Here is a 25,260-nt window from a genome sequence, read left to right as displayed (position 1 = left end):
CCTTACGCTGACTGAACTCAGAGATCAGCAATAAAAAATCCTCACATGTATTGGGTTCTGTTTCCCTTTGAGAGCCTTGGGAATCACAGTGACTGCTATCGTCTTCAAAAGCAATGATCAATCACAGCGAATGCATTCAGCACATACAGATTCTCATAATGCATTGATTTGCCTCCCGCGGCCTCACGTCTGCAGGCCCCAGCCAGTACCAAACAGCATTGCTCGTCTCCAAAGGCTCCCCGAAATTTTCGTGAATTATGCTCTGTAATAATACTCGCGCTGCCAACCCAACCAGCCCGACCAGCCCTACCAGCCCATTAACCCCAGCCCGCGCAAATACGCCATATCGGAGCAAGCACTGGTAGTGATGCAAAGGCGCCGGGAAGAACAAAGGGAGAAAAGCGTGCACCAGCACAGGAAAGACGCCGGTATGGATGCGATAGACGATGGACAGAAAGGAAAAGGAAATCTCAACGATTTTGATGTGATGCGGTAAAGGCAACGGCATGCACGCGGATAGTTAGAATAGTGCCTATCTCCGCAGAAATCCTCTCACGCCTGTTCTATCCCCTGTTCTATCCACTGTTCTATCCTTCTTTGAGGATGGCTCTGGCTTTGGAATGAACTCGTTGCCATCAGACGACCCAGTCCAGTTAAAGCTCCACATCCCTAGAGATAGAAAGTTGAGATCAGTCATTGTATTTCTCATATAAGGGTGCGTGTGGTGTGATACTGTGTAGGGAGCAAGGGGCAAGGGGGACAAGGGCTTAAGGTGTGTGGGTGGGAAGATCAGAACGTTGTGCTCCATGACCACACACCGTTCGCCAAATTGTCCGCTGTATCTCTGAGCAAGATAACCCGACGCTTGTTGCAGTAGGATGTTTTGTCCATGATCTCCACCTTCATCTTGGGAGCCGAGAGTTCCTCTACTGGCTTTTCGAACATCTCTGACAAAGCTTCGACAGCCATCTCGAGATCCTTCTGGTTGTCCTCAAACATCTCGGTCATGTTGTTGCGGGCCAGGTAGAAAGCGAAGGCATACGTCCATTTCAGTGTTTGCCGACAGGTCTGAAGAGCTTGGGATGCCGTATTCAGGTATTGTACCTCGATCCAGGACATGCCCGAAGCGGTCTGAAGCTTGATCATCTTGGACTCGGTCTTCTGGTAGATATCTTTGTCGAGCTTCGCAGACTGCTCATGGTTGGCGTAGCGGTTGTAGTAATGTAGATATCGCTCTAGAGAAACACGGGACTTTGTCTGGGCGTCGCGAGCTTCTGAACCACTTTTCTCCTCGAATCTGTTGCAGTTGTACCAACTTGTACCGTGCTCCGACCATAAACCCATGCACATCCAACAGAATTCGTGCTTACATTTCCTGCAAGTCATATGATTGCATCCTCCATTCTTCTCGATAGTAGAATTACACTTGGGGCATTCCTTCGTGTTGGCTGAGATCCAGTTGGCTGTTTCCGAATCGTCCGCACACTTTTTGAGCCACTTCTTGACAAGATCGCAGGGAGCAGGTTGGTGATCGCTCAGACCACAACCAAAACAGAAGCGGTGCTTGCAGTCACAGGCAACTGTTGGCACAACTTTACCAAGGTCCTTCTTTTTGATACCGCACTCAATAGCGTTGACGCAGTCCGGAGCCGGGCACCACTTTAACTGCTCCTTGTCTTCAACATAAGTGCGAGTGAGTAGTTCAAGGTATCGGTCATTGAGATCAACTGTGACCAACAAATCTAAAGATTTGGAGTCCAGGATGCGTTTGCACCCATCTTGTGGGCACTGGATGCGGGCAGCCTCACCTTCCTCCTTGATCTTCTGTGTTAGGTATTGATTGTAGCAGGTAACGCAGTATCGATGTCCACACTTCATGGCAAAAGACTGGAGCCCAGCCTCGTCCTCGCAGCAGATGTCGCAAGCGAAGCCTGGAATAGTCTCGAGGCGGGGAGGTCCGGACGTGTTTGATCCTAGCCCAGCATCTTCGAGTACTTTCTTTGGTCGGTCCATGTAGTCCTCAATCAGCCTCTCTTTGTTCCATCTAAAGTGTCTTAGTAGGATTGCGGCGTCTTCTTTTCCAATATCGAGGATCATGTTCACTTCATCGATGAGCTCATCTTGTTGGGCTTGGATATCATTTGGGCGGTAGACCTTGAAACTCGTATCAAACTTCTTCTTCATGTGCTTGATGTCGGCATTATTATGTGCGTATCCAAGATCGGGCTCTGGTTCATCGAAATCGAAGTCTGAATAGCAAGTCAGTCGGAGTCGTTAGGAAACAGTTATCGATGGGCATCAATTGACCACAACTAAGAAAGTAAGTAGCTCACCATCTGCGGATCCGTTCCCATCATCGCTCCCATCCTGCAGGTTGTCCTCGTCGCTGGAAATGCCAGACATGAAATCGTCGTCTGAGTCCATGGTGAGTGGCGTAGGTGGGGAAACTGCAGCTGCTGAGGCCGTCCTCGTGGTTATTCTCTTTGCAGGTTGGGGTGTTGCTTCCGCGTCTACCTCTGCCGCTGCCTCAGCCGCCTTTCTCTTCCTGGTGTGAGAAGAAATGGTGCCGTTTGTAGAGGAGTTCGAGTTCTTGAAGGCGTCGAGGGGAGACGTAATGGCAGGAGCACAAGGCTGTATCTTTATCTTGGTCCGATGGCACGGGCGATGGAAGGGGGTGTCGGATCCCGTGAATCTGAACAGTAATTTATTGGTAGGTATTGAAAGGTCAAATCACTCAGGACGTTGCAGGTGTGTTACGGCGATTGCGTTGGCAAGGCGGAAATGGACGGACGGAGAGATGATGATGGTCACGTTGGGTTGGAGAGTGGAGTGAAGCGACCGAGCAAGTGGAGCCCGAGCGTGCACTGCGTACACTGCGTACTCCATACCTATACCTACCTACTCACTGTACATGCTATGCTAATCTGTATCTATATTTGGAGCGGAATTTCGACAGACCATCAAGGAAATCTTGCAATGAGACTTTTGATCGGGCGAGACGTTCAGTTGATCCATGACGCATGGCTCTCATTTCGCACTCCAAAGACCGGTAGATTGCAATCAATGTGTCACGTGCAGGGCAACTGCAATATATGGTACCAAGAAACGATTATGGATGCATTTACTTCATACACACTATGAGACAATGAGCTGCTGCCCTGGCCAGATAGCTATTTCTATCTCTTAAACCAGAGACTTTTTGCAATTGCGTTGCTATTCATCCCCTATTTATTATTATCGACTATCCTCCACAACTCAACTAGCTTGCTTCAGACTCTCCGCAATGTCAATCACAGACACAGTAATCCTATTTGTCGTGCTCGGAGGCAGAACCCCACCTCCCATGATGAGCAGGTGATTCGGATTTGACTCGAGCACCCTCAAATGTCTCGTATAAGAGATTCCCTCTGGAGTCGGCACAGACTTCCACGCACTTGCATCACCCAGAGCCTGGTTGACAAAGATTTGACTGTTGGTACCAGAGCTGACGATGATCGTGCCGTTTTCACCCCCAGTAGGTGACCAGACGACGTAGGGAGAGCCAAAAGGCTGGATCTTGTCGTTCGTGTAGATAGGAATGCTCACAGAACTATTGAAGTCGAGAGGGTTGGCGTTGATGCGGTAGTTAACCGGGAACTGGTAGGCAGTTCCAGTCACAGTTGGACCTCCTCCAAACTCGTAAGTCATGATGTATTTGCCGTTGGGAAGCAATGCTACGGTAGTCATGCCCGGGCGATCGGTATATCGTGCCGAGACGACATCGTCGACATCGGCGCTCCAGTTGACCAAGTCTTTCGTTGTTGTGTGGACGAGCTTCTGGCCATAGGCTGGATCCCTCTGATCGGAGTAATAGAGGACGATTTCGCCCTTGTAGTACATCAGAAAGGGTTCCCAGATAGCGGGAACGCCATTATTTGGAATGGCTGCTCCCCCCGAAGCAACATGCGAGACAAATTCCCAGGTTTTGCCTTGGTCAAGACTTGCATAGACCTCGATCTTGATGAGGCTCAAGTCCGTGGGGATAGCGCTTCCAGATATGAGAACCGTTCCAGCTGGGAATTTTCCCACATTCACTGGTAGGACGTAGAGGAACGGCTGGTAGCGTAGGCCCCAGTTATTGACCTTGTCTTGGACTCTGGAGATCTCCTTCCACGTTCGCCCTCCATCTACGCTCTTGTAGATGGGGAAATATACAAGTGGCGGTTCGGGGCTGTAGTTCTCCCATGTGGCGAGCAGTACTCCCTGTGATAGTTCGACAGTTCGAGCATACTGGACGCGAAATTAATTGCCTTTCTTTCTCTCTTTCTTTCTCTTTTCTTCTTTTTTTTTTCTTCTTCGCAGGGTCATTAATGACTTACTAAAACGCCTGGATCCGTATAGTTCTGAGGTGGAACGAATACCGTGACTTTAGAAAAAGTCGAAGACGGAACGGGCGATTGGGCTGTAGAAACAGCACCGAAGAGGAGGGAAACGACAGGGAGGAAGAGATGCATGCTTTCAAAGTTCAAATGCAGGAACCTATACAGAATACAAGGGAACAGAAGAAGAGGAAGACCATTGCCTGTTCTTATACTTCCCTAAAACTACTTGTCTGATACTTACTTACCCAGTCCCGGGACGCAAAAGACCGAAGCTGATCATGTGAAGTCCTCCTGCGATGGCAATTTAAGGACGGCATAATTCTCAGTCCGACGCCGCAGACCGCATGACCATGATGAAGGCGTACGGACACTACGATCTCCGCATTTTACCCCAGATTCCGGGGGATTAAAGTTAAGAGGATGCGCTCCAATGAGAGGGCGGGAAGCAAGTCGAGTCGGGCTGATGGCATCTGCCTTTTCCAGGGGCGAAACGTGATTCTCTCGAGTCTCTGGCAACATTCATGATGGTATTTGTAAACCCAGCACTGTTAAGGGATAACGGGATTTGTTCGAATATTCATCATGATGGTTGGTTGTATAGTACAGTCGAGGTCGGAAATAAGATGTGTACTTACCTTGCACAAGACCTCTCCGTCTTGTAGCGAGACGCTAGCCATCTTAATTTGAAAGCTTAAGTAGCTCCACACTGCAACTCCAGCCTCATCTGCTAGCTACGATCACCAATTCATGAAATCACCTCACACAATGGCATCAACCAATATTCTCCGCCGCTGGGCTCTCGCCGCCCCACGCTCAAGCAGGGCCTTTCACGCTTCCCGCCGCGCCTTCATCAAGGTCGGCGACAAGCTCCCAAACCTTGATGTTTTGGTTGAGAACTCCCCTGGCAACAAGGTTAATCTCAGCGAAGCCATCAAGGGCAAGGCCTTGATCATCGGTGTTCCAGCGGCGTTCAGTAAGCATTCTTCATGGCTTGATGATTTGGCCCCTATTATGTCGACTTACCAATTGCTGACATTGAAATCTCAGGCCCCTCATGTTCGAACTCGCATGTCCCAGGTTACATCAACCACAAGAAGCTGAAGAGCGCTGGTGATGTCTTTGTTGTCGCTGTCAACGACCCATTTGTGTAAGTCTCAATGTCTCTACATTCAACGGTCTCTAACAGTTCGCAGCACAAAAGCTTGGGCCGATTCTCTAGATCCTACCGCTAGCTCAGGTGTATGTTCTCGCCATCTCATATGACTTGGGTCCATCCCAGCAACCGAACGAATAAGAGGCGTCCTATTATGAAGCTGACTATTTAAAGATCCGCTTCCTCGGGGACCCTACCGCTAAGTTCACAGAGGCGCTTGACCTAGCTTTTGACGGAGCTGCCATCTTCGGCGGACCAAGAAGTAAGCGGTATGCTCTTGAGATCGAGGATGGCAAGGTCAAGGCAATGCATGTCGAGCCGGACAACACTGGTCTTGATGGTAAGTTCGAAGCCCCTTCTTCTGGGGATGCAAGTGCTAATTGGCTTCGCAAGTCTCTGCTGCTGAGAAGGTCCTGGGCTAAACGGTTACTGAGATCCTCAACTGAGTGAGATGGGATGAATGTATGATGAGTAGCAGAGATCAAAAAGCAAATTGGACGGCTTAAGCCCTATTGCCTGAAGCACCAATTCCTCAAAGTCCAGATGCCAAATTCCAGAGTTCAAGGCCAAGTAGATCGATCTGCTTTATGAACCTTCAATTTCCAGACAATTGTCTCTTCGAATTCTGATTCCACTTCATATTCATCGAAGGAAAGTTCCTTCAAAAATTATTGCTATCTCGTCATTTATTTCCAACAACAAAATGCATTCGACATCTGCTATTGTTCAACCGCAAACATCGGCATTCACAGACCCTGCCTCACACGCAGCGCTAAGCAGGACGGGCTTGTCACCCATTCATTTGCATCTCTTCTGTGTTGGTTCTTTCGGAACGTATTCTTTAAGTCGTGCTCGACCAAGGTGCTGTTGTTTTGCCAATGATTCCTGGAAGTGATATTTGCAATCCGCTTGGTAAAGATGCTTGAACCTGTCTCTCTAGGTTTAGCCTGCTTCTATATATCTTCTCTTCTCAGCTCCAGCATTCAGATTCGCCCAAAGATTTCAAAGCATTCCTGGACCCAGGTAGGTACTCGAGCTCAGCTCATTGCCATTGTCAAACTTGAGATATTCAAACACGAACAATTCAATTTCCCATCTTCTACACCCCCCAACCCGCCTTCCACGATCTCTCAAGGCTGAGCTTTTCAGCCCGGGCTTGATAAACCTCTATGTCCCCGACGGGATACATGAATGACTAGCGAGCCTATGGATTGCCGACAGGCAGCGTATACAGGATCAGAGCTTCTCATTCATTCTACATCATCTGTTGCCGTTTCAATATAGTTATTAGTCGCGAATAGCGAATTCTGTCTGTGATTTTCAAGCGTTCTTGGTACGACAGTAGTTCTTTTGTGGCTTGTCCAAGTAGCACAAGTTTTTCCCCCCTTCAGGATTGATGGCCGGCTTGCGCGTCTGAAAATACTCTTTAAGGGGAGCTGTCAGGGAGACTACTGGCACAGGGTTAGCGGGTGTGTGTATTTTAAACCTTCAGACGCGCTCAGGCTTTGGACATAGGGATACAATTTACCACAACCAGGGGTGGTGGTAGAAACATGAGAAACACAATAATATCCAGCTCTTGAATTAAGCCGCGACAAGTCGTCATTCCACGCACACATCGTGTTGTCAGATTTTACATTTGACTTCCACCTAAGTTCCAGAACGTTCACCAAGGGGCCTGGCATCTTTGCCGGAAGTGCTGTCGCCATGTCAGCCTTGTTGGCCTTGTTGGCCAGCACTTAATAGACCAAGTACTTACCTACAAACTTGCAAGCCTTCAGATACTCCGTAGTCGTCGTCGTCCTCGTGCTATGGCTTATGATCAACACCGGCTGTAGAGGCGCAAGGATTGTCCCCACGACATCTCGCAACTGTGACTGGGTGTTCCTTGAAGGATCCAATGCCCCGCTCGTACACCAAAGTCAATCTTCGGGTAAGGTGGTTATGATGCTGTCCATTGCACATTTGCTCAGACCTGGTCAAGCTGAAAGATTATAATACCGGGCCGGGGTCAATCTCGTGACTTTCAGCTGTCGACGTTGCATAAGACCAAAAGACACAAAACTTGGAAGGTCGTTCGTGGAGGTGCTGACGAATGGGGAGACGGTGAAGAGAGTCGCGCTAGTGGGTGCAGCCGAGTCGGATCTCGTCAAGGCCAGTCCAAGTGATCTCGTATGTTGTTAACATTAATACTGTATTCTCTCTCTCAACATCCGGAGTCTAAAAAGAAAAGGCTGAAAAACACGCGTAAGATAGATCCAAGCACTATTCTAACTTATATACAGAGTACCTTACAGGCCGGATCCCCGGATTACCCGGAGGCTGTGTAAGGTACGCAAAACAGACATTATCGAGAGAATTATTGAACAATTACATTCACTCTTTCGGCTATCGCTGGCTTCAATTACAAAAATTCAAGAGCTTAAGGATCCGTACAGGGAGAAAGTTCTGGTCCGCCTGTTCCCGGCTCAATCGACAGCACTTCTTAATCGCATCCTTCGTTCCGACGAAGCCTCCCGGCGACGCCTCCCGGCGACGCTATCGTTTACAGAATCTGCCCTTGATTGTATAGACAGTCCGAAGCATAAACCCGAGACTGATCGGAAGAGATCACAGGCTTCTCAAGTCTCGTTCTGAGCCTCGATCAGGACCCGCGGTCTTGCTCGTCCCCTTACACGGCCACGCCGTCAAAGATGTCCGCCAGCAGCGGAAAGTACACCATTGTATCGGGCGACACTTTCTTCGCAATCGCCCAGAGGCTCAATGTGGATGTTGCAAGTATCCAGAGCATGAATCCAGGTGTCCGGCCTGAATCACTTCAGGTTGGCCAAGTCATCAACATCCCAGGACCGGCCGGACATCCTGTCCCTTCTTACCCGGCACCAACTTCAGCTCCCTCCGCTGGAACGTACACAATCACTTCAGGCGATACCTTTGACGCCATTGCCAGGAGAATCGGCGTCGATGTCGCCAGTGTGCAAGCCTCGAACCCAGGAGTCAGACCGGAATCGCTGCAAGTCGGGCAGGTGATCAGAGTCCCGCCCAAGCCTGCCGCCGCAAGCAGCAGCCAGCATGGAGCGATCAGGCACACCCACCAGCACATTGCTGGCTACGAGAACATGTCTGGCCCATGCACCAACTTTCCCCACCCGCAACGCTGGGCCAGCTATGAGCACCTCCTCAGAATCAACGAGCGCCTGATGCTCCTCTCGTCCTCACCCAGCGAGGTCGCCGCGATCAAGAAATGGATCCCGATCGTCGCCTACGAGTCCGGCGTCGACCCCCGAGTCATCCTCTGCATCATCATGCAGGAATCAGGTGGCAACGTTCGTGTACCAACTACGCTCTCGCCCGCGCCGGATTTCATCAAGAACACGGGCTTGATGCAAGCCCACAACGGCCAGGAATGGGACGCCAGATACCCAGAGTGGTGTATCGAGAGAATGATCCGAGATGGGGCGCAGGGAACGAGGCATGGAGATGGACTGATCCAGTGCTTTCACAAGTGGGATCGTAATTGGTATCATGCGTGTAGGGCGTACAATTCGGGGAGGGTGAACAGGGATGATTTGTCGGATGGGATCACTGCGACGGGCCACTATGTCGAGAGGGTTGCGAATCGGTTGGTAGGGAATACGTGGGCGGGTATGTGACGAAGACGAGTTTGACAGGAATGCGTGCGGTAGCTCCACGTATTATATTATTATTAAGTACAAGGTGTCCCGTCTGCCACAACCAGCCCACGCGATCGATGATCTGGCAAAAAGCGAAGACAGGATCTCCCATTAGCCTGCACCATCCAGCGATTAATCTTCCCACAACATTTCCCGTGCGCTTACCTGGTTCCGCCTTGAACTACTATCAGATAAAGCAGCAGCGCACCCTTTCAGTCCCGGAATTCCTCTTCTCAATCGCCCAGCATACCGTCCATACTTTCGGACATAACCTTGACCTCAATCTTGACAAACAAGCGCTTAGCCACCTTGTCATTCGCCATCCAATCAAGCCAGTTACTCTTGCAATGGGCATCCCAGATCCTCTCCTTTATTCGTGCCATGTGCTTATCGAGGGCTACCTCATCATCCGGATAGCTCGTGGCACGCATGTCGCTCGAGGGCCACATCAAGTCCGGCAACTCCAGCCTAAACTGCGTTTCGTGATTCTCCGTTTCCGTCCTCGGTGAAAAGTAGTCTTGCATAGGCCTCTCCTCCTTTGTGGGCCAGACGGGGTCTCGCAAGTACGGTTTGGTTTTCCTACCATATGGTTTCCGCTCGCTCACGAGCGTCAGCTTTGAGATCAGGATTGGGTGCAAGTGGCGGTTGCATCTGTAGAAGCCTTGGATGGAGAACCAGGTATCTTGGTCTGTGTGCAGGTTCTCCAGGATGATCGGGCTGTCGAGGCTATGGAGAAGGTCGTCGATGACGATCTTGGAGTGCATCCGGATGGGAACGAGATCGTCGGCGACTTCCGTACCCTCGACGTTAACGGCTCGGTGGTAGTGGAAGAAATGGCCGCGAGTTGCGGGTATTGTCATTCGGGTTTGATAGGATATGTTGTTTTTGTGTCCATAGAGGCTGGCTCGGAAGTAGACGGTGTCGATGCTGAGATCGACGTAGCAGCCGACGTTCCGGTAAGGGCCAATGCGTAATTCGTGGTAGAATCTGAGTGCTTCATCGCGAGACTCCCGGTTGATGCTGAGGCATTTTGGGCCGTGGATTCGAGATGTGTAGGTTGTGGTCTCATGTCGGTAGCGGACCGGGACCAGTCGTGGACCGGGAAGACAAAATCGCCAAATACTCAGACGGACCTCGGGGGGAAGCAGGCCGAAGTAAACAAAGCCCGGCTGCTCAATCTCCTTGGTTTCCGGTGGCGGAGTAAGGCTCAGAGATAGAGGATACGAACGACGAGTGGGTCGGGGAAGGAGGTCATCCAGCAGTGGTTTCTTGAGTCCAGGTGCCACGAGATCCTGCATTTCTTGGTGCGAGAGGGCTGATTTGAGCGGTGCCATGGTAACGAACGGACAGGTACCAGTGATAGTGATAGTGATATACTCCGTAGTGATAGCAGCAGTAGTAAACTTAATATGAATACGAGAGATGTCGCGTCAGACGATTCCTCGAGAAAACAATGTATAGGATTCGGGCATGCACTTCGAAAAGATAATGATGGTAATGATGATTAATGATAGCAAGTTAGGGCATCGGCTATGCCAACTTCATTCAAGTTTGGTCGAAGCTAATTGTGTAGTATACCAAGTCCAGGTGTATCTAGCCAAGCTTCGCTTAATTCTCTCAGTCCACACCTCTGGCCCACTTATTATGCACCGGCCCGTCAAGCGAGAACCACAACCAAGACCCGCTAGCGGGGGATCCGTCACCCTCCCAACCACCCTGATAAACAAGTTACGCATCTTGGGAAACGAAAGACTTCAGCCAATGCAAAAATTGGAAGGCGGGAATATAGGAAAAAATAGCCACCTCATATTCTCAGCACTGCGAACCCATACTAGCTGACGGACGGATCTCTCTTCTCGAAAAGGACCCCAACTCGGTTTTTCCTCTCTCCCAAACTTCCCACCCTCCCACCCATACAATACCTGCATCCGTTCTGCCTTATTGACCAAAAGATACCACAGAACTTCTACCTTCTACCCGCGCACTCTCTCCAAAATAGCCCGCCCATCCACGAGTCGAGATTTGCATTCCTCGAAATCGCTCTCTCGATCCCATCTTAAACACCACGTTCGAACCACGTTCGATTCTGCAGCGTTGCGGGCACATTCCAGCTGCGCTCCCAACGTCGCCTTACTGGTGCTGCGAGTGTTCTGTAGGAGAACGTCGCAATGGCACAAAGGTTTCAAGTTGGGTGGATGAGTACGTCTCTTGAGGAAAACATTCGTGCTGCAGATGCTAATCCGCAGCAGGGCTGATACCGTTCCTTGGATACCATCATGTGCTTATGATTCTGATTGCGATTGCTATCATATTACTGTGTAAGCTCCATCCGCAACTCATGTCAAAATCTACCTAACAAATTTACAGCTCTATTATTAGCAGGATGCTCTTCCTCATCACCGCTGATACCGGGCATCTTTCTCATCTCCCTGTACTACGAGGACTACGCGCCCAAGCCATCCACCGCCCAAGTCGACTTCAATGTCCACAATGCCATCGCAGTGATAGCGGGAGACGCCGTATTAGCAGCAAGAGTCGGATACTTTGGTATCTGCATCAACCCGGACGGAGGGTCGTGGCTCTGCAGCAACAATGCCACGTCTCTCGCCAATGAGATCGCGTTGACGCAAGATCCTCTGAACTTGGTCTGGCTCGCCAGCCAGTTCAAGGACATGATTGTATTCCCCTACCTGATGTAAGCCTGCCGCGATCCGCCAACACTCACCCAGTCAGCTGCTAACGAGAAGCAGAATCATCGCCATCGTCTTCGCATTCATCTGTCTCGTCCTCCTCGCAACCTTCCCAGGCTGGCACGAAGAAGAAGACGCCCACGGCAGCGAGCGCGAAGTCAAGCCCTTCCCCTCGCGCCCCGTCTCCCAAATCGCCCTCGCCATCATCTTCATCGCTTCCATCTTCGTGCTCGTCTCCGTCCTCTGGCAGCACACCGCCTCGGTCGCCGCGTCCGTCATTGCGCAAGACTTCGGCAACGGCAGCGTCAAGAGCGGCGTCGGAACTACAGCCATGGTCCTCGGCTGGTTCGGCTTCACGCTCCTCATCATCGTCACCATAGGGCTGCTGGTTATGATCCTGAGTATCAGGGTGCTGAACGAAGCGTTCTCGTGATAGGACATGCATATTGGAATTTTTTGTTAATTTTTTTTCGATAGGGAGGGAGCAGTTTGATTTTGATACCTTTTCAGCGAGCATGGTGAATGAGCGTCACGACGACACTAGGATAGAATCTGGTTTCATCGAAAAAAATTTGTTCGATGTTGAACAAGAGAGAAGAGAGAGGGAGAGAGAGAGAAAACGGGTCGAAATTCCCGATTTGGATCTCGTGTATAAATGGATGGAGGCAGAGAGCGAAACGCATTTGGGCCGGAGTTTACCAGAACTGGGATTGCTTTTAATTTGGGCGACCTTACTTGTTAATAAGGAGGGCGGGATGATGCAGACAGGGACATGATCTGGATGAATAAATGTGATGGATAGCATGCCATGCATGCATGCATGGGATGTTGGTTAGTTAATGATGGATAGTGGTTGGAGAGGAGGCATCGAGCTTGTATGTATGGGGGCTCTCAAGACGGAAGAGGAAGGAAGGAGGCGAGAATGACATGACGAGCATCATCCGAAGCCAACGCAGAAAAAAAAGAACAACGTGCAGAATCCAAGGCTTGGTGGGTGAAATTCGTTAATCTATACTCGCCAAAGCCATTTATTTATCCATTCATCTACCTATCCTATCTATCTAAATCAACCTCATGACAGGGCTCACTGCATTCTTCATGGTTCCGTTCTCGTGTGACCTTTACTTCTTCCTCCTAAACCTACTATTGTGTGCCGGTCCTCCCTTCGCTCCCGAGTTCCTCAGCTTCAGCCTCTTGAAATTCTGATGCGCCACCACCCCGACCTTCCTCGCCACTTTCCTGATCTTCCCATCCTTCGTTACCCCCTTGCGCTTCTTGCTCTGATCCGGCCGCCTGTACCTCGTGCCCCCCTCGGAAGCCGTATACTCCGACTGCGAATCGCTATCAAAGTTCCGCGCATCTTCGAAGGGCGCCGGCTCGTCCTGCTGGGTCTCGGGGACAGCGTCTATGCCTGGAGCGGCAACGTCGTCGGCGCCGTCTTCGTCGTCGTCGTCGGCGGGAGTTTTGGATTCCTGGGGTCTAGGCTGGGGTTTGGAGCGGCTGGGTTTCATCTTCACCCGTCTTGTGGTCCGCTTCTGCCCTTTCTTCTTGTACACCTTCAGCGGCTGCCCGTCCCTCCCTAAAGCCGGCTCCTCGCCCTCGCTGTCAAACTGCGCTTCGTCGTCAAATGCTCCTACTAGATTCGTCGGCTTGTCCGGTACCAGTATATTATCCTTCGTGGCTGCCGGAATTACGGTCTTTGGATTTGGGTTGGTAATGGCTTTTGCTGCTGGTGCAGGTCTTGCGCCTCCTCCCACCTCCTCCATCTCCATCTCTCGCAGTGCTTCTAAATCGTCATCTGCGGCTTCGTCTTCCATTTTCCGTAATCCAGCGAGCATACTGCTTAGACCTCTGACGAGCGGTTTACGCGGTACGCGCACCATTTGGGGGGAGAGGACTGGGCCGTCCTCGTCCTCGTTTACGGATGGCAACGGGATCCGATGACTGTCTCGTCTAAGAAATGACGGGGTATTGAAATTCAGTTTTGATACTGAGGAAGGGGTCCCTGCTTGTCCTAGTATAGTTCTGTTCTTCGCAGGCGTGGCGAAGGCATCTAGTAAGGGGCGTTTCGAGGACCCGGGGGTTTTGCTGCCTGTGAGTGAAGTCTCTGTCGCTGGCTTTCGTGGTGTGGCATTCATGGAGAACTTTGCCTCCTTTTTCTCGATCTTCTTTCGTGATGGCGTGAGCGCAGACACATCTTCTTGCAACAAATCGAACAATCCCAGCACCATCCCATCCTTCTGTGGCGTCGGTCCCAGTGCTTTCCTCGAGGGCGTGAACAAATTGCGGACCACCGATGGAGAGTCGTATGGATCTACCTCCCACGGACGCAACGGGCCTTTCGAAGGCGTACGGGAAATCTGCTGTCGTTTCGAGATTCCATGTCCAGCTTCTTCGTGTCTGCGTTTCCGAGGTGTCTGGCGCGCAGGTGCTGTTGGCGGTAGTGGTATCTTTCCGGAAAGAGTGTCTCGAATCTTGTTGTATTCCTTGTATTTGCCAGCTGCAGAGAGTCAGAGTAGATTCTTGCTTTACCATGGAGGGGTATCACCAATTTCAGGGTTGTTCTTGATGTCCTCCCGAGATGCTTTCTTGCCCTCATTGGCAGCAGAGAAAGCCTTCTCCCATATTTTCAATTCCCCACGCAGTATGTTGGACTTTTTAGTCAGTTCCTCTCTTTTCGAGTCGTCCATCCTTCGATCTTCGAGCTCTGCTTGTCCTAGACTTCAAGCCCAACACTTCAGCAGAGTAACGTTTTCGTTAAGAGAATACCGTTCACGAGAGACACTTGAATTGATTGTGTTCCGGCCGTTCTGTGGTTTCGACTTTCAGTGGAGGGTTTTTGGTAACTGGTTCTTCACCCTTACTGAGCGTGATGAAAAGTTAGTTAAGCCTCCGTCCACGATTCTTCAGGACGTGAAGTTGTGGAGTCAAGTCGCGTCCAGACCGCGTCAAGCTTATCGGCGTACTTCTTATCGGCTAGCTCCCGCTCAACCCTGCAATGAAATCGCCACTCGACACTAGTCCTCCATAAACCCCTAAATTCTTCAGCCACGCCTCGCATCCCTAGAACTGTAACATCTTCCTTATGGACACGGAACCCCTTAATGCCCGCTCCCAGATCCTCCTGACGGCTCTAGCAGAGATATCTGGGCGCCGCGATGCGTCCACCGAACCCGAGGGAGACTGCTGTGTGATCTGCCTCGAGCGCATCTCCGACCAGGCCGTCGCACAGCCATGTAAACACGCCTCGTTCGACTTCCTATGCCTCATCAGCTGGCTACAAGAGCAGTCATGTTGTCCGCTTTGTAAAGCAGACGTTAAAACTGTTCAGTACAATTTTACGGACTCAGGGCCAGCGGTGTTCAGAACCTACGAAGTCGCCTCGACGAAATCGGAACCCTCGGTTTCGACGTCAAGCTCAAACGTAGGATACTCGAGACCGTCTAGCTTCGAATTGAGACCAAGGAGGCCATATCGAAGGAGGGAAAACAATAGCGCCCCTACACAGACTCCGGATCAAGCGTTGCTTCGACGCAAGCAGGTCTACGAACAGCAGCTCTTCTCATTGCACGTAGGCTCCAACCGAGTCTCTCGATTCCGCGATCTCACGCCTGCATTATTTACAACAGACGCCGAGCTGGTTTCACGAGCACGCAAATGGATTAGACGGGAGCTCCAGGTCTTCACATTCCTCAATGCAGATGCCTCTTCTACGAGTAACGACCGCAGGGCGAATAATGCCGAGTTCTTACTGGAGTACATTGTGGCGATATTGAAGACGGTCGATATACAGGGGAGCGAAGCGCAGGCTGAAGAGATGTTGAAAGATTTCTTGGGGAGAGAAACTACGAGGTTATTTTTGCATGAGCTGAGTGCATGGTTGAGGAGTCCATACACGGAGCTGGCTGCCTGGGATGCCCATGTGCAGTATTCGGAGGGCTCGAATGTGGGACGAAAGGGTGGTGAAAATTCTCGATATACTAGTGATAGGCCGAGAGGACGAGGAGGCTACAGATGTTCAGGCAAAGGATATGACTCTGTGAGAGGGCGGCCGAGGTACAAGCCTTACGATAGGAGGCGATTCGGAGCCGATGGCTAAACCAGTAGAGGTCAGGTTAATGGCGTGATTCTCAGGATTGTTCACATCCTATGTAAGTTTCAGCCGCGTCATGTTGTCGCAAGATACAACTCTCACCATTACGGAGTATCTGTTCAGCGGGAAGGGCGCCGTGGGAAGAAGATCTGTGGGACCAAGCGCCGATGGATGAATATGCGAGGGAAAGGGATTGGTCAGGAGTCCTGTTGTGACTGTAAGTTCTTGAACGGATACTTATAGAAGGACTGAGATATATGTTTGAAGTTGACAACCAAAGTCAAACGGCGTGCTCAAATGTACTACGTCGCAGGCGTAAGTATTACCCCTCGAGGGTAGGGAAAACAGGGATCGATTAAAGCGTCATGAGGCCATAAGGCAGAAACAGGCATACACGCATAACACAGCCTCCTTCGCCACTTCTCCCGCCACCTTTTCCGCCACCCCTCTCGCCACTTTTCCCGCTACTTTCTCCGCCGTTTGACTTAAAGCAAATTCAACGAAATAAAAACTATTTTTAGCTTTTTTTTTATAATACTAAGCACGTGCGCTCGACTTCTTTTACGTTACCTTTTTTTTCTTCTTCTTTTTTTTTAGCTAATTATAAGCTATTTCAGCATTTTATCGATAACATGTATTCAGTTCGAAAAAACCATTACTTATGTTAAAAAAGCTTTACGTTTATTATTACGTCACGTGTTGATTCAAGCGTGCACCTAAGGCTCTTCAAACTTCCGCTTTTAGCCTTCTTTTTATTACTATACGGTGCTAGCAAGCAGGCCTTAGTTAAAAGAATAAAAGCGAAGCTAGCGGCCGCTTAACGAGCTTCGCACGTGATATTCGAATCAAATCGATTACGAGCGAAGCTTTAAATTCGATTCGAACTCGAATTTTCATAGTATCGGAGTTTAGCGACTTAGCCGATTTTGTGAGCGCGTTTATTAGTCAATCGTTTACGGAGTAGTTAATACGGGAATGATGTAGGCTATAGCCGATTGAGATTAGCTTCGTCGGAGGCTCGGCGTCCGAGTGGCTATCTAATGCATGTGTGCCTGTTTCTGCCTTATGGCCTCATGACGCTTTAATCGATCCCGGGAAAACAAGGGGTTTAAAGTGTAAACTAAACTTTTAAGGCACCCTCGAGGGGTAATACTTAGGCCTGTACCGTGGTACTACGTAACAGAATGATTTTCGACTCAAGGAGGGCCATATGAAACAAACATATTACGCACACCGCCCCTTTATACGAGTTTAAAAGTCTACTTATGTTTTTTAAAACTAAAAGGATATAAGAAAGCCTACTTAAGCGAGCCGACGACTACGTATTGCTCGTATTTTTATTTTTAATACTAGCGATAAAAAGTATATATACGAAATTGCCGAGCTACTACTTTACAATCATAACTATATAAGATAAGCATTCCCCTTTGTGTTTTCAGTTCTATCGTACACTTTCATCATAGTGCTTAACAATCTTCTTGCAAGCTCGATTCGGTACAACGATCGCTTTTATTTACCAACTCCATTATGCGTTTCGAAAACAAGCTCTTCTTGCTCACCTCTCTCTTCGGCGTCGCAACGGCTTATCGTCGAAGCTGCAGGCCCGATCTCACTAACGGCGGCACCGGCAACGGCTTTTACACTATTGAAAAAACCGACACTTGGGCTGGTATCGCGGCCGACTTTTGCACTTCTGTACTAGACCTGCAAAACATGAATCCTACCACCCCGACTTCCACCAACCTGATTTTAACCGTCCCTTGCAAAACTCGCGAGCGCGACTGCGCCAGGATCTCGGGCACTAACGACGGGTACTATACGGTCGTCGAAGGCGACGATTTGTCTAGTATTTCGTCGGATTTCTGCATCGATAATTATGGTATAACGTTAAGAAACCGCGGGATTTATTCGAGCTTCGATCTCCACCCTGGCTTGGTCATCACGGTTCCTTGCCGTTGGAACTAGCTACAGTACGGTACCGGTACCTACGTAAAAAGCCTTACCCGCTCGCTCGCTCTGCTAGAGAAGTAATGCGGGGGCTATAACAGGCACGGAGATTTTTAGCGACGGAATTGTTGATATTGTTGCTGTTGTTGTGTTTATAAACGTCGGGCGGGTATCCAAGACGCAATGCTTAAACCTTAAGGACCTGTTATAAGGTACGGCGACGTGTTAAGTAAAGGAATTATATATAAAGTACTATCTAATCGTAAGTGAAAACCACGTTAGGGAAAACCTCTCGTCAAATAGCTGAATACTTATAAACCTTTTAAAAGCAAATTCATAGCGCTGTGCGTCGAGTTTTCTCTTGATAACTATCGAATACGTATGGCTTTACGGGCGGCCTCGATCCGTATAATACAAACATCGTTTTTTTTTTTCGTCGTAAAGCTAAGAAGGCTCGCGTTCGTAGCCTTTAGATAGAGCCGGTGTATTTGCAAAACGCTCTTTCGAAGGCGCAGTACCGTGTTTTCGATCAATCGAACTAAGCCCTTCCCATCCCATCTCTTACACACGTTCCCTTTCTATCGCAAATCCTCTTAATCTTTTCAATCGGTATGCCCGTCAAGTAATCGTCGGCTCGCTTAAGTACCGGTAGGCCTCCTTACAGCCTTTCAGTCTTTACTATAGATCGTAGTCGGCGTAGTATTCAAGAAATCAGAAGAAAGAAATTCCGAACCGCCGATATATAAAAAAGAAAAGATCTCTTCGAAAAAGCCGTCGCAGATCGATAATTCAATCTCGGCTCTTCAGCCAGACCCCCCATCTCTCTTCCTACCGCAGAAGCCAAAAAAAAAAAAAAAAAAAAAAAAAAAAAAAAAAAAAAAAAAAAAAAGAGCGGAAGGTTCGTAAAAGGGCACCTCGTACAGGGAAAGAATCGTAGCCCCCCCTTCTAGCGACGGAATACGGTAGGTCATGGGTTGGACTCTCGACTTTAGAGGCTGGGATTTACGAGGCTGTTGAGCTGCTCTTCTTGTGTTCTTCGATAGGAGGGTTGAGCTCGATATATTTCGTTTCGGAAGGAAGGAGGTTAGTGGGTAGAATCGAGGTCTTTTTTTTTATTTTAAAATATTGAACCAAAAAAAAAAAAAAAAAAAAAAAAAACACTTGATATCGATAAATCCATTCTCAAAGTGACGTATCTTTATATATATATATATGTATAGAATTCTGATAACTCTAGAACTTGACTTGTATTCTCAGAATTAAGAATTGGAGCGAGGTTATAGTACCGGTACAGTACCTATAGGAACCAGTGCCAAGGCCCGAGATCCGTGCACTGCTTTAAAAGCACGTGCACCCTGCTCTGCGTCTACTTTATCTAGCAACACAACCCTTAGCTACAAGTGAAAGACTGGAATTAAAAGTGAGCAGGTCGATGTAAAATATTCGCTAGAAAATAGAAACCATCAGAGAAGGAGGTGACTCCTCAACTGCCTGGTCCGTGCTCTAATCCTCTCACGTGGCCTGGCCCCACAAACACCCTTCTGTCGAGGCCTCATAAAGCTCTCGTCCCATTCGGTAAGTATTCGTAAGTATTGCCCCTCGAGGGTAAGGTAACCAAGGGGTTTAAAGTGGAAACCTAACTTTTTGAGGCACCCTCGAAGGGTAATACTTAGGCCTGTCCCGTGGTATGGTGCTAGATATCCGGGCATGGGGCAAGCCGCGGCGGCTGCAAAGTTGAGGCATTAGAAAAGCGCTGTCTCAGAGACGGCCTGCGAGAAGTACCAAGAGGGACGAGCATATGTATAGAACAGCTTCCCGCACCCCCGTGCACCCTTCGCGTTGGCCTTTTTTATATTGCAGTGTCGGCCGTACTGTACAGTCCTCGGTACCTCCAGCTGAACATAGACGCGAGGCTTGATTGATGACACGGTGAGGATGAAACGCCGGTTACTGGTCATGAAGGTTACAGGGCGTCGTCTGCTGTAACATTGGGGGGGTGGAAGGGGGAAAGGGGGTACATAGCCACTATACTCCGTACATGAAGGAAGTTAGGAAGCTGTCAGGATTTCCTTGGCTGCCGTGATGGATCCTCTTCCAAGATGCTTGGTGTTGTTGGAAACGACGAACTTGTGTTCCTTTTCCGTGATGGATTGAGAGAGTGTGACTGGTGACTGAGGGTGAAGAGGGCACCGCAGCAGAAGCAGAAACAGAAACGGAAACAGAAACAGAAACAGAAACGACCGACGGGCATTAGCCAGACCTCGACCTCGACCTCGACCTCACGACACCAAGATGCGTTTCCTGCATGCAGCACCCAGCATAGCATTTTATACTACCTAGTATTCCTTCCAATACGGAGTGGGGAGTGGAGTGTCAGCACAACCGTACGAAAATTGTCGTCCCGTGCGGATCATGCAACAAGAAATCAATAATGCACAGCGGCAAGTATAAATAGTTGTATCGTGACCCATATCCAGCATCCGGGCCCGGTCTGCGAAAAAGGAGGTGCAGCGCCAAGCGCTCGCCTTGCGCTTCTTTGAACCTTTTTTCTTTGTTTGGTTTGTTTGTTTGTTTGTTTTTTTTTCTCATTCGTGCGAGAGGCTGTGCGCTGCTTGTCCTGCGATAGTGCTGAGCTGCGTGCTGTACGTAACAGAGTACACTCTGCTCTGTACGAGATGGAAGCATAACGCCAGATGAGCGAGCGATGCGGGCGGCAGAAACGATGAGGCTGAGTGTTGATCACAGAGTTTATCGTCACTCCCATAAGAATGGAATGGAAGGGATCATGGTGCGGATTCGCATTAGGGGTTAGATCGATCGGTAGGCAGGTAGGTGTCCGTGGGTGCGGGTACCTAGGTCCTACTACCGTACTACCTACTCCTAACACGGGTCCAGCGAGATGACTGGTCACTGTGTCCGAGTTGAATTGCTGCTCCGGAGCGGAATCGAGAGGGACGAGAGGGACGAGAGGGAAATAGTACGTAGTAGTAGTAGATACGGAGCTGGATGGCGGTAGGATGCAGAGTAGGATGCAGATCCAGACCCGGATCCAGATGCAGTACCGGTACTTTTACCTATCCAGGATGCCAGACCAGACAAAGGGTTATTGTAGTAATTGACAAGAAAAGGGGGCACTGTAGGCGGAGGTAGGTAGTGTACAACGTGTAGTAGTACAGTAGTACGTAGTACTTGGGTCATGTCGATCATACTTGTTTCCATACTCGCTTGTGCTACCACCTGAGCAGTGGTCGGTGGTCGGTGGTCGGTGGTCAGTGGTCAGTGGTCAGTGGTCACGGGTGAGCTGAGCCGTCCTGCTTCATACATAGATTTGGGTGGGGTTGGGTTGGATTGGAAAGGGTTGGAAAGGGTTGGAAAGGGTTGGAATGGGTTATACAAACAAATAGCCGAGCGATGGGTTCTCGACCCTCTCAACCATTCATCGACCTCTTTATTCGTACGTATTCATACGTCTTCATACCTCTTCATACGTATTCATACGTATTCATACTTTTTCGTGATTGACGTCTGAAGATTACCTTTGGCTGAGAGTGGATGTTTTGAATGAGTGCAATTTCCAGGCCCCACTTTAGTTCCAGTTTAAGCCGGTCCCGGGGTCCCGGGTCCCGCAAGTGCCCCACCCGTCCCACCCGTCCCACCCGTCTCCACTTGTCCCACAGCCTTTCGCTTTCTCTGGCGTTGTTCCTCCCATCTCCCCTTTCCTTCCAGCCTTTCTGCCTCAACCACCTCACCACCCCCCCCGATTCTCTCCACCGCCTCCCTCCTCCGCCCTTCCACCCTTCCACCCTTCCACCCTTCCACCCCTTCCAACCCTTCCACCCCATCCCAACCCACACATCCATCCTTCGTTTCCGATGTCTTCCTTTCTCTCGCGGTAACCCGTCCATCTCTTCCACCACCAGGGCACACTCGTTACGGCCTCCTTTCTGAAAAACATCTCGTCGTCCAGCATTCCGATCGCGCCTCGTGGGAGAGGAGAATCCGGACAAACACCAACCAGCACAGCACACCCCAGGGATCCCGTTCCAAGAAGAACGCCCCGAGTTGAAACAAACTCAGGAAGTCTCTGTTCACTACATCCAACAGTCCGATCGTCTCTCTCGACCCGTCGTCCATCTTCCAACCTCATCCCTCCCATCGCCGACACGCCCCCCCTTTCTACGATCCCCTTCAGGTCGTCGGTCGTCCAGGCAGGCCATCGAGAAGATCGTCTCCGTCACAGCCCCGACGTGCAGAGAGATCTGGAGATACAGCGTTTCCGTCCGGACTTCCCCGACGAAAACGTTTAGTCCAGAAAACCATCACCATCGAGTGATCGAAACCAACCCACCACTGCTAGGCCCCGGCCATCGACCACATCAACATGAAGTCCATCCTCTCACTCGGCACGGTCACTGCCCTCTGGACCGCTTCCAATGTCGTCGCTCTGACAAGATCATCCGAGGGCTGCTTTAGTTCGAGCACGGGTTTGATATTCAATGGAACCTCCAACTTCAACTCGGTCGGATCCTGTGGAGATGCCTGCTATGAAAAGCAATTTCCCGTGATGGCCATGACCAACTCAACCTACTGCTTCTGTAGTGAAACTCTGCCCCCTGTGGAAGCGAATGTAGCTCCATCAAAATGCACTACGGCGTGTCCGGGGTATCCTGATGATACCTGTGAGTATAGACTTGATCAGTCTAGGCGGAAGCAGGCTAATCTGTAACTAGGTGGTGCCCGTGGACATTGGAGTGTATACCTGACCGGATTAACGCTCGAGGTGACAAACGCAGAACCGTCGGAGGAGGATATGGAGAGCAATACATCATCAAAACCAGCAGCAACGCAATCCGCCCCAGCTAACAAGGCCACCTCCGTCAAGCCAGCCGTCGTGACGCAAGGAGGAGTGACTATAGTCGTGACAGCTGGCGGCGATTCAACATCAGTCCCCGTCTCGACGCCGCCTTCGGAAAAATCGGGCGGGGGCTCAAATACAGCGGCCATCGCTGCAGGCGTCGTTATCGGTGTCCTCGTGATCGCGGGAATATTGGGAGGTCTATTCTTTTTTATGCGTCACCGCAAGAGACGAGATATAGAAGAGGAGTACAAGCGAAACGCTGCTGTGAACAGCTTCATTGCCGGGGGCAAACCGCCTACTAGCAGTGCAGGTGCTTCTTCTTTCACCGACACGCGTCTTGACCCAGCAGTCATGGCACAACGGAGAGAGAGTAACGGTAGCATCGCCGACAACCAAGATTACTCGAGGAGAATTCTCAAGGTACGCCTCGTCCACTCACTCCCACTTCACATCTCATACAAGAGAGACGTGACCGGCTAACAAATCACCAGGTTACCAACGCTTGAGCACATATGACGACAACGAGTTCCTGGGTCCTTTTAGCATCACTTCTTTCCCGCGGCGTTCAATGGTTAACGGTCTGCTTTTTCGGCTCTCCCACGTCCCAAGGCCGAGCTGGTGTTTTTGTTCATAGGTGTGGCGCAGAAGAGGATTGTACACCCTCTTCCCTCTCGGGACCTCGATTTCGTTTATTTCTCTCGTCGAAGGGCATCGAACCAACGATACAGTACCCTCGCCCCCAAAGTCTGTGTACCCTTGGCACACACACACAATTTCCTGTCCTTTCCGAACATCCAAAATTTGTCCTTCCTTGTCGCTTTCCATTTGACTCTCCAACATGAACCCCAACGAACCTCGTGGACGGCATAATGCATATCATTGATGCTGTTATATCCTCGTCATCTGCCACATCTTGATTCCTATTCAAACGATGACCTGATCTGGTCCAACAGCGACTGGGGTCAACATGCCAGCCTGTGCGTTTTGTGGCATCTGGCTGGACTTGACTGCGGATCGTCTGTTGGATATGTACTGGTACGATGTATCTCCTCTGTTCGACACAGATGGGAGGGTGGAGGGTGCGTGGGCTGGTGGGGTGGTGGGAAACGCGTGTTGAGTAGTGTAGATCCGATATAATGAATCCAGATCAGAAAGTAAACTTTCTCTCGTTTGTCGCTGCTCCGTTCTCCAATTCGTTTGCTCCGGCTGTCTACTCCATGGCTGCATGGCGGAGGGCTTGGAAGCATCTTAATTGCCAATATTGGCTTGGCTAGTTGGTTCACGACGAACCGTTCAACACTTGACTGCTAGTAGGAGTAGCTCCGGCCCGAGAGACTTGGCTCAACTCCCACGTCGGCCTCTCATCATTGATTCACATCTATCTACACCGTTTCGTTTCCACAGAAGAGACCACACACACAAAACCAACGATCCTGACTGAACCTCGCCCCCGTCTTAGGAGGTACCTCTGAGCTCGGAGGAGTCTCGAGTTAGTCAGTTGCATTATTTTCTCTTCTGTCACTACCACTACCACTACCACCACTGCTTGCTGATGATTACACATTACACATTACACATTACACATTACACATTACACTTGGGGCGTGGGGGATGAAGGGGATGGGATGGGATGAAGGGGATGGGGATGGAATGGGGATGGGATGGAAAGAAGAGGGGATGAATGAATGGATGGATGGATGAATAGATGGCTTTTTGGTGAAGTAGAGGTACCTACCTAGGTAGGTAGATGAATTAGATGAATGAAGCTGGTGCTCGCTCACTTTTTACTTGTTTTTTTACGGAGATGTGGAGTTGCGGAGTTGCGGACTTGCTCTGTCTGTACGAGGAAGTGGGTTTTTATTATACACGCAAGGTAAGTAAATAAATAAACAGACGGATAAATAAATAACCTACTGATTGAGGTGATTGATTGATTTATTGACTAACGACTAGGGTCGGTTAGCATCGGGTAGCGCCGCTGGGAAGTTCTTCGTCTTGCGGTCTTGGGTCATGCGGTCTTGGGGTCTTGGGCGCTATGTATCAGCTAGCTCAGGTAGGTATTGCTGTAGCAGATGGAACAGAAAAAGAAAATGAAAAAAAAAAATGTCGGAATTGTATGTGGCTAGGTAGTAGGTACGGTATGTGGCCAGTATCGGCACGGGATAAGTATTCTCGGGGAGCGCTTGATGGGGTTTAGTTAGGTGTTATGCTTACTGACTGACTGGTTTGAGTTGACTTGACTTGACTTGAGTTGACTGACTGATTTTCAAGCTTCGTAGAGCCCCCGGCCGCAGAGGCTTGCGAGAAAAACCTACGCCCTTTTTGCAGGCTAGAGAGAGGACGGGGTTCGGTACGTTTATCGGATCTTGCGGTGCGGTGTGGTGTGGTGTGGTAGGTTTTTTAGCGTAGGTAGGTAGGTACCGGTACCGGTATCCGTTTATCGTTCTGGTGTAGTAGGTATGCCTCGGCAGAAAAGAAGCCGGA

At 49.9% G+C, this 25,260-nt stretch overlaps 10 protein-coding genes across 12 annotated transcripts; 5 read left to right on the top strand and 5 right to left on the bottom strand.

Annotated features, from left to right (window-relative positions):
- Positions 1–532: 532 nt before the first annotated feature.
- Positions 533–2,424, bottom strand: L3040_003786 (uncharacterized protein; the record flags this gene model as incomplete). Its single annotated transcript, XM_007294604.2, has 3 exons — positions 533–669; positions 819–2,249; positions 2,334–2,424. 3 exons carry the CDS (start codon positions 2,422–2,424, stop codon positions 533–535), a joined length of 1,659 nt encoding a protein of 552 aa, XP_007294666.2.
- Positions 2,425–3,255: 831 nt separating this feature from the next.
- On the bottom strand, positions 3,256–4,493 carry L3040_003785 (uncharacterized protein; the record flags this gene model as incomplete). Its single annotated transcript, XM_007294605.2, has 2 exons — positions 3,256–4,269; positions 4,359–4,493. 2 exons carry the CDS (start codon positions 4,491–4,493, stop codon positions 3,256–3,258), a joined length of 1,149 nt encoding a protein of 382 aa, XP_007294667.2.
- Positions 4,494–5,126: 633 nt separating this feature from the next.
- L3040_003784 (uncharacterized protein) lies at positions 5,127–5,936 on the top strand (the record flags this gene model as incomplete). Its single annotated transcript, XM_007294606.1, has 5 exons — positions 5,127–5,334; positions 5,409–5,508; positions 5,555–5,600; positions 5,689–5,854; positions 5,908–5,936. 5 exons carry the CDS (start codon positions 5,127–5,129, stop codon positions 5,934–5,936), a joined length of 549 nt encoding a protein of 182 aa, XP_007294668.1.
- Positions 5,937–6,834: 898 nt separating this feature from the next.
- On the bottom strand, positions 6,835–7,378 carry L3040_003783 (uncharacterized protein; the record flags this gene model as incomplete). Of its 3 annotated transcripts, none has more annotated exons than XM_066156541.1 (4): positions 6,835–6,965; positions 7,043–7,213; positions 7,274–7,323; positions 7,374–7,378. In XM_066156541.1, 4 exons carry the CDS (start codon positions 7,376–7,378, stop codon positions 6,835–6,837), a joined length of 357 nt encoding a protein of 118 aa, XP_066012123.1. The 3 variants fall into 3 exon arrangements, with proteins under 3 accessions (XP_066012123.1, XP_066012122.1, XP_066012124.1); XM_066156540.1 differs by having other exon boundaries at positions 7,130–7,213; XM_066156542.1 differs by having other exon boundaries at positions 6,835–6,962; positions 7,130–7,213.
- An 829-nt stretch (positions 7,379–8,207) lies between these two features.
- Positions 8,208–9,167, top strand: L3040_003782 (uncharacterized protein; the record flags this gene model as incomplete). The annotated part of the gene is made up of 1 exon (XM_007294607.2): positions 8,208–9,167. One exon carries the CDS (start codon positions 8,208–8,210, stop codon positions 9,165–9,167), a length of 960 nt encoding a protein of 319 aa, XP_007294669.2.
- Positions 9,168–9,421: 254 nt separating this feature from the next.
- L3040_003781 (uncharacterized protein) lies at positions 9,422–10,522 on the bottom strand (the record flags this gene model as incomplete). The annotated part of the gene is made up of 1 exon (XM_007294608.1): positions 9,422–10,522. One exon carries the CDS (start codon positions 10,520–10,522, stop codon positions 9,422–9,424), a length of 1,101 nt encoding a protein of 366 aa, XP_007294670.1.
- An 834-nt stretch (positions 10,523–11,356) lies between these two features.
- L3040_003780 (uncharacterized protein) lies at positions 11,357–12,311 on the top strand (the record flags this gene model as incomplete). The annotated part of the gene is made up of 4 exons (XM_066156539.1): positions 11,357–11,387; positions 11,438–11,506; positions 11,556–11,883; positions 11,939–12,311. The coding sequence occupies 4 exons, from the start codon at positions 11,357–11,359 to the stop codon at positions 12,309–12,311; spliced, it is 801 nt and encodes a 266-aa protein (XP_066012121.1).
- A 688-nt stretch (positions 12,312–12,999) lies between these two features.
- On the bottom strand, positions 13,000–14,568 carry L3040_003779 (uncharacterized protein; the record flags this gene model as incomplete). Its single annotated transcript, XM_007294610.1, has 2 exons — positions 13,000–14,378; positions 14,427–14,568. 2 exons carry the CDS (start codon positions 14,566–14,568, stop codon positions 13,000–13,002), a joined length of 1,521 nt encoding a protein of 506 aa, XP_007294672.1.
- A 395-nt stretch (positions 14,569–14,963) lies between these two features.
- On the top strand, positions 14,964–16,186 carry L3040_003778 (uncharacterized protein; the record flags this gene model as incomplete). The annotated part of the gene is made up of 3 exons (XM_066156538.1): positions 14,964–15,917; positions 16,013–16,029; positions 16,084–16,186. The coding sequence occupies 3 exons, from the start codon at positions 14,964–14,966 to the stop codon at positions 16,184–16,186; spliced, it is 1,074 nt and encodes a 357-aa protein (XP_066012120.1).
- A 6,113-nt stretch (positions 16,187–22,299) lies between these two features.
- On the top strand, positions 22,300–23,282 carry L3040_003777 (uncharacterized protein; the record flags this gene model as incomplete). The annotated part of the gene is made up of 3 exons (XM_007294613.1): positions 22,300–22,597; positions 22,649–23,196; positions 23,268–23,282. 3 exons carry the CDS (start codon positions 22,300–22,302, stop codon positions 23,280–23,282), a joined length of 861 nt encoding a protein of 286 aa, XP_007294675.1.
- Positions 23,283–25,260: the final 1,978 nt, after the last annotated feature.

This window comes from Drepanopeziza brunnea, assembly GCF_022702325.1.
Source record: "Drepanopeziza brunnea f. sp. 'multigermtubi' strain 214-2 chromosome Unknown ctg5, whole genome shotgun sequence".
NCBI classification, from domain to species: Eukaryota; Fungi; Ascomycota; class Leotiomycetes; order Helotiales; family Drepanopezizaceae; genus Drepanopeziza; species Drepanopeziza brunnea.
Note: the sequence above shows the minus strand (reverse complement) of the source record. Positions and strands in the feature narration are given on the sequence as shown.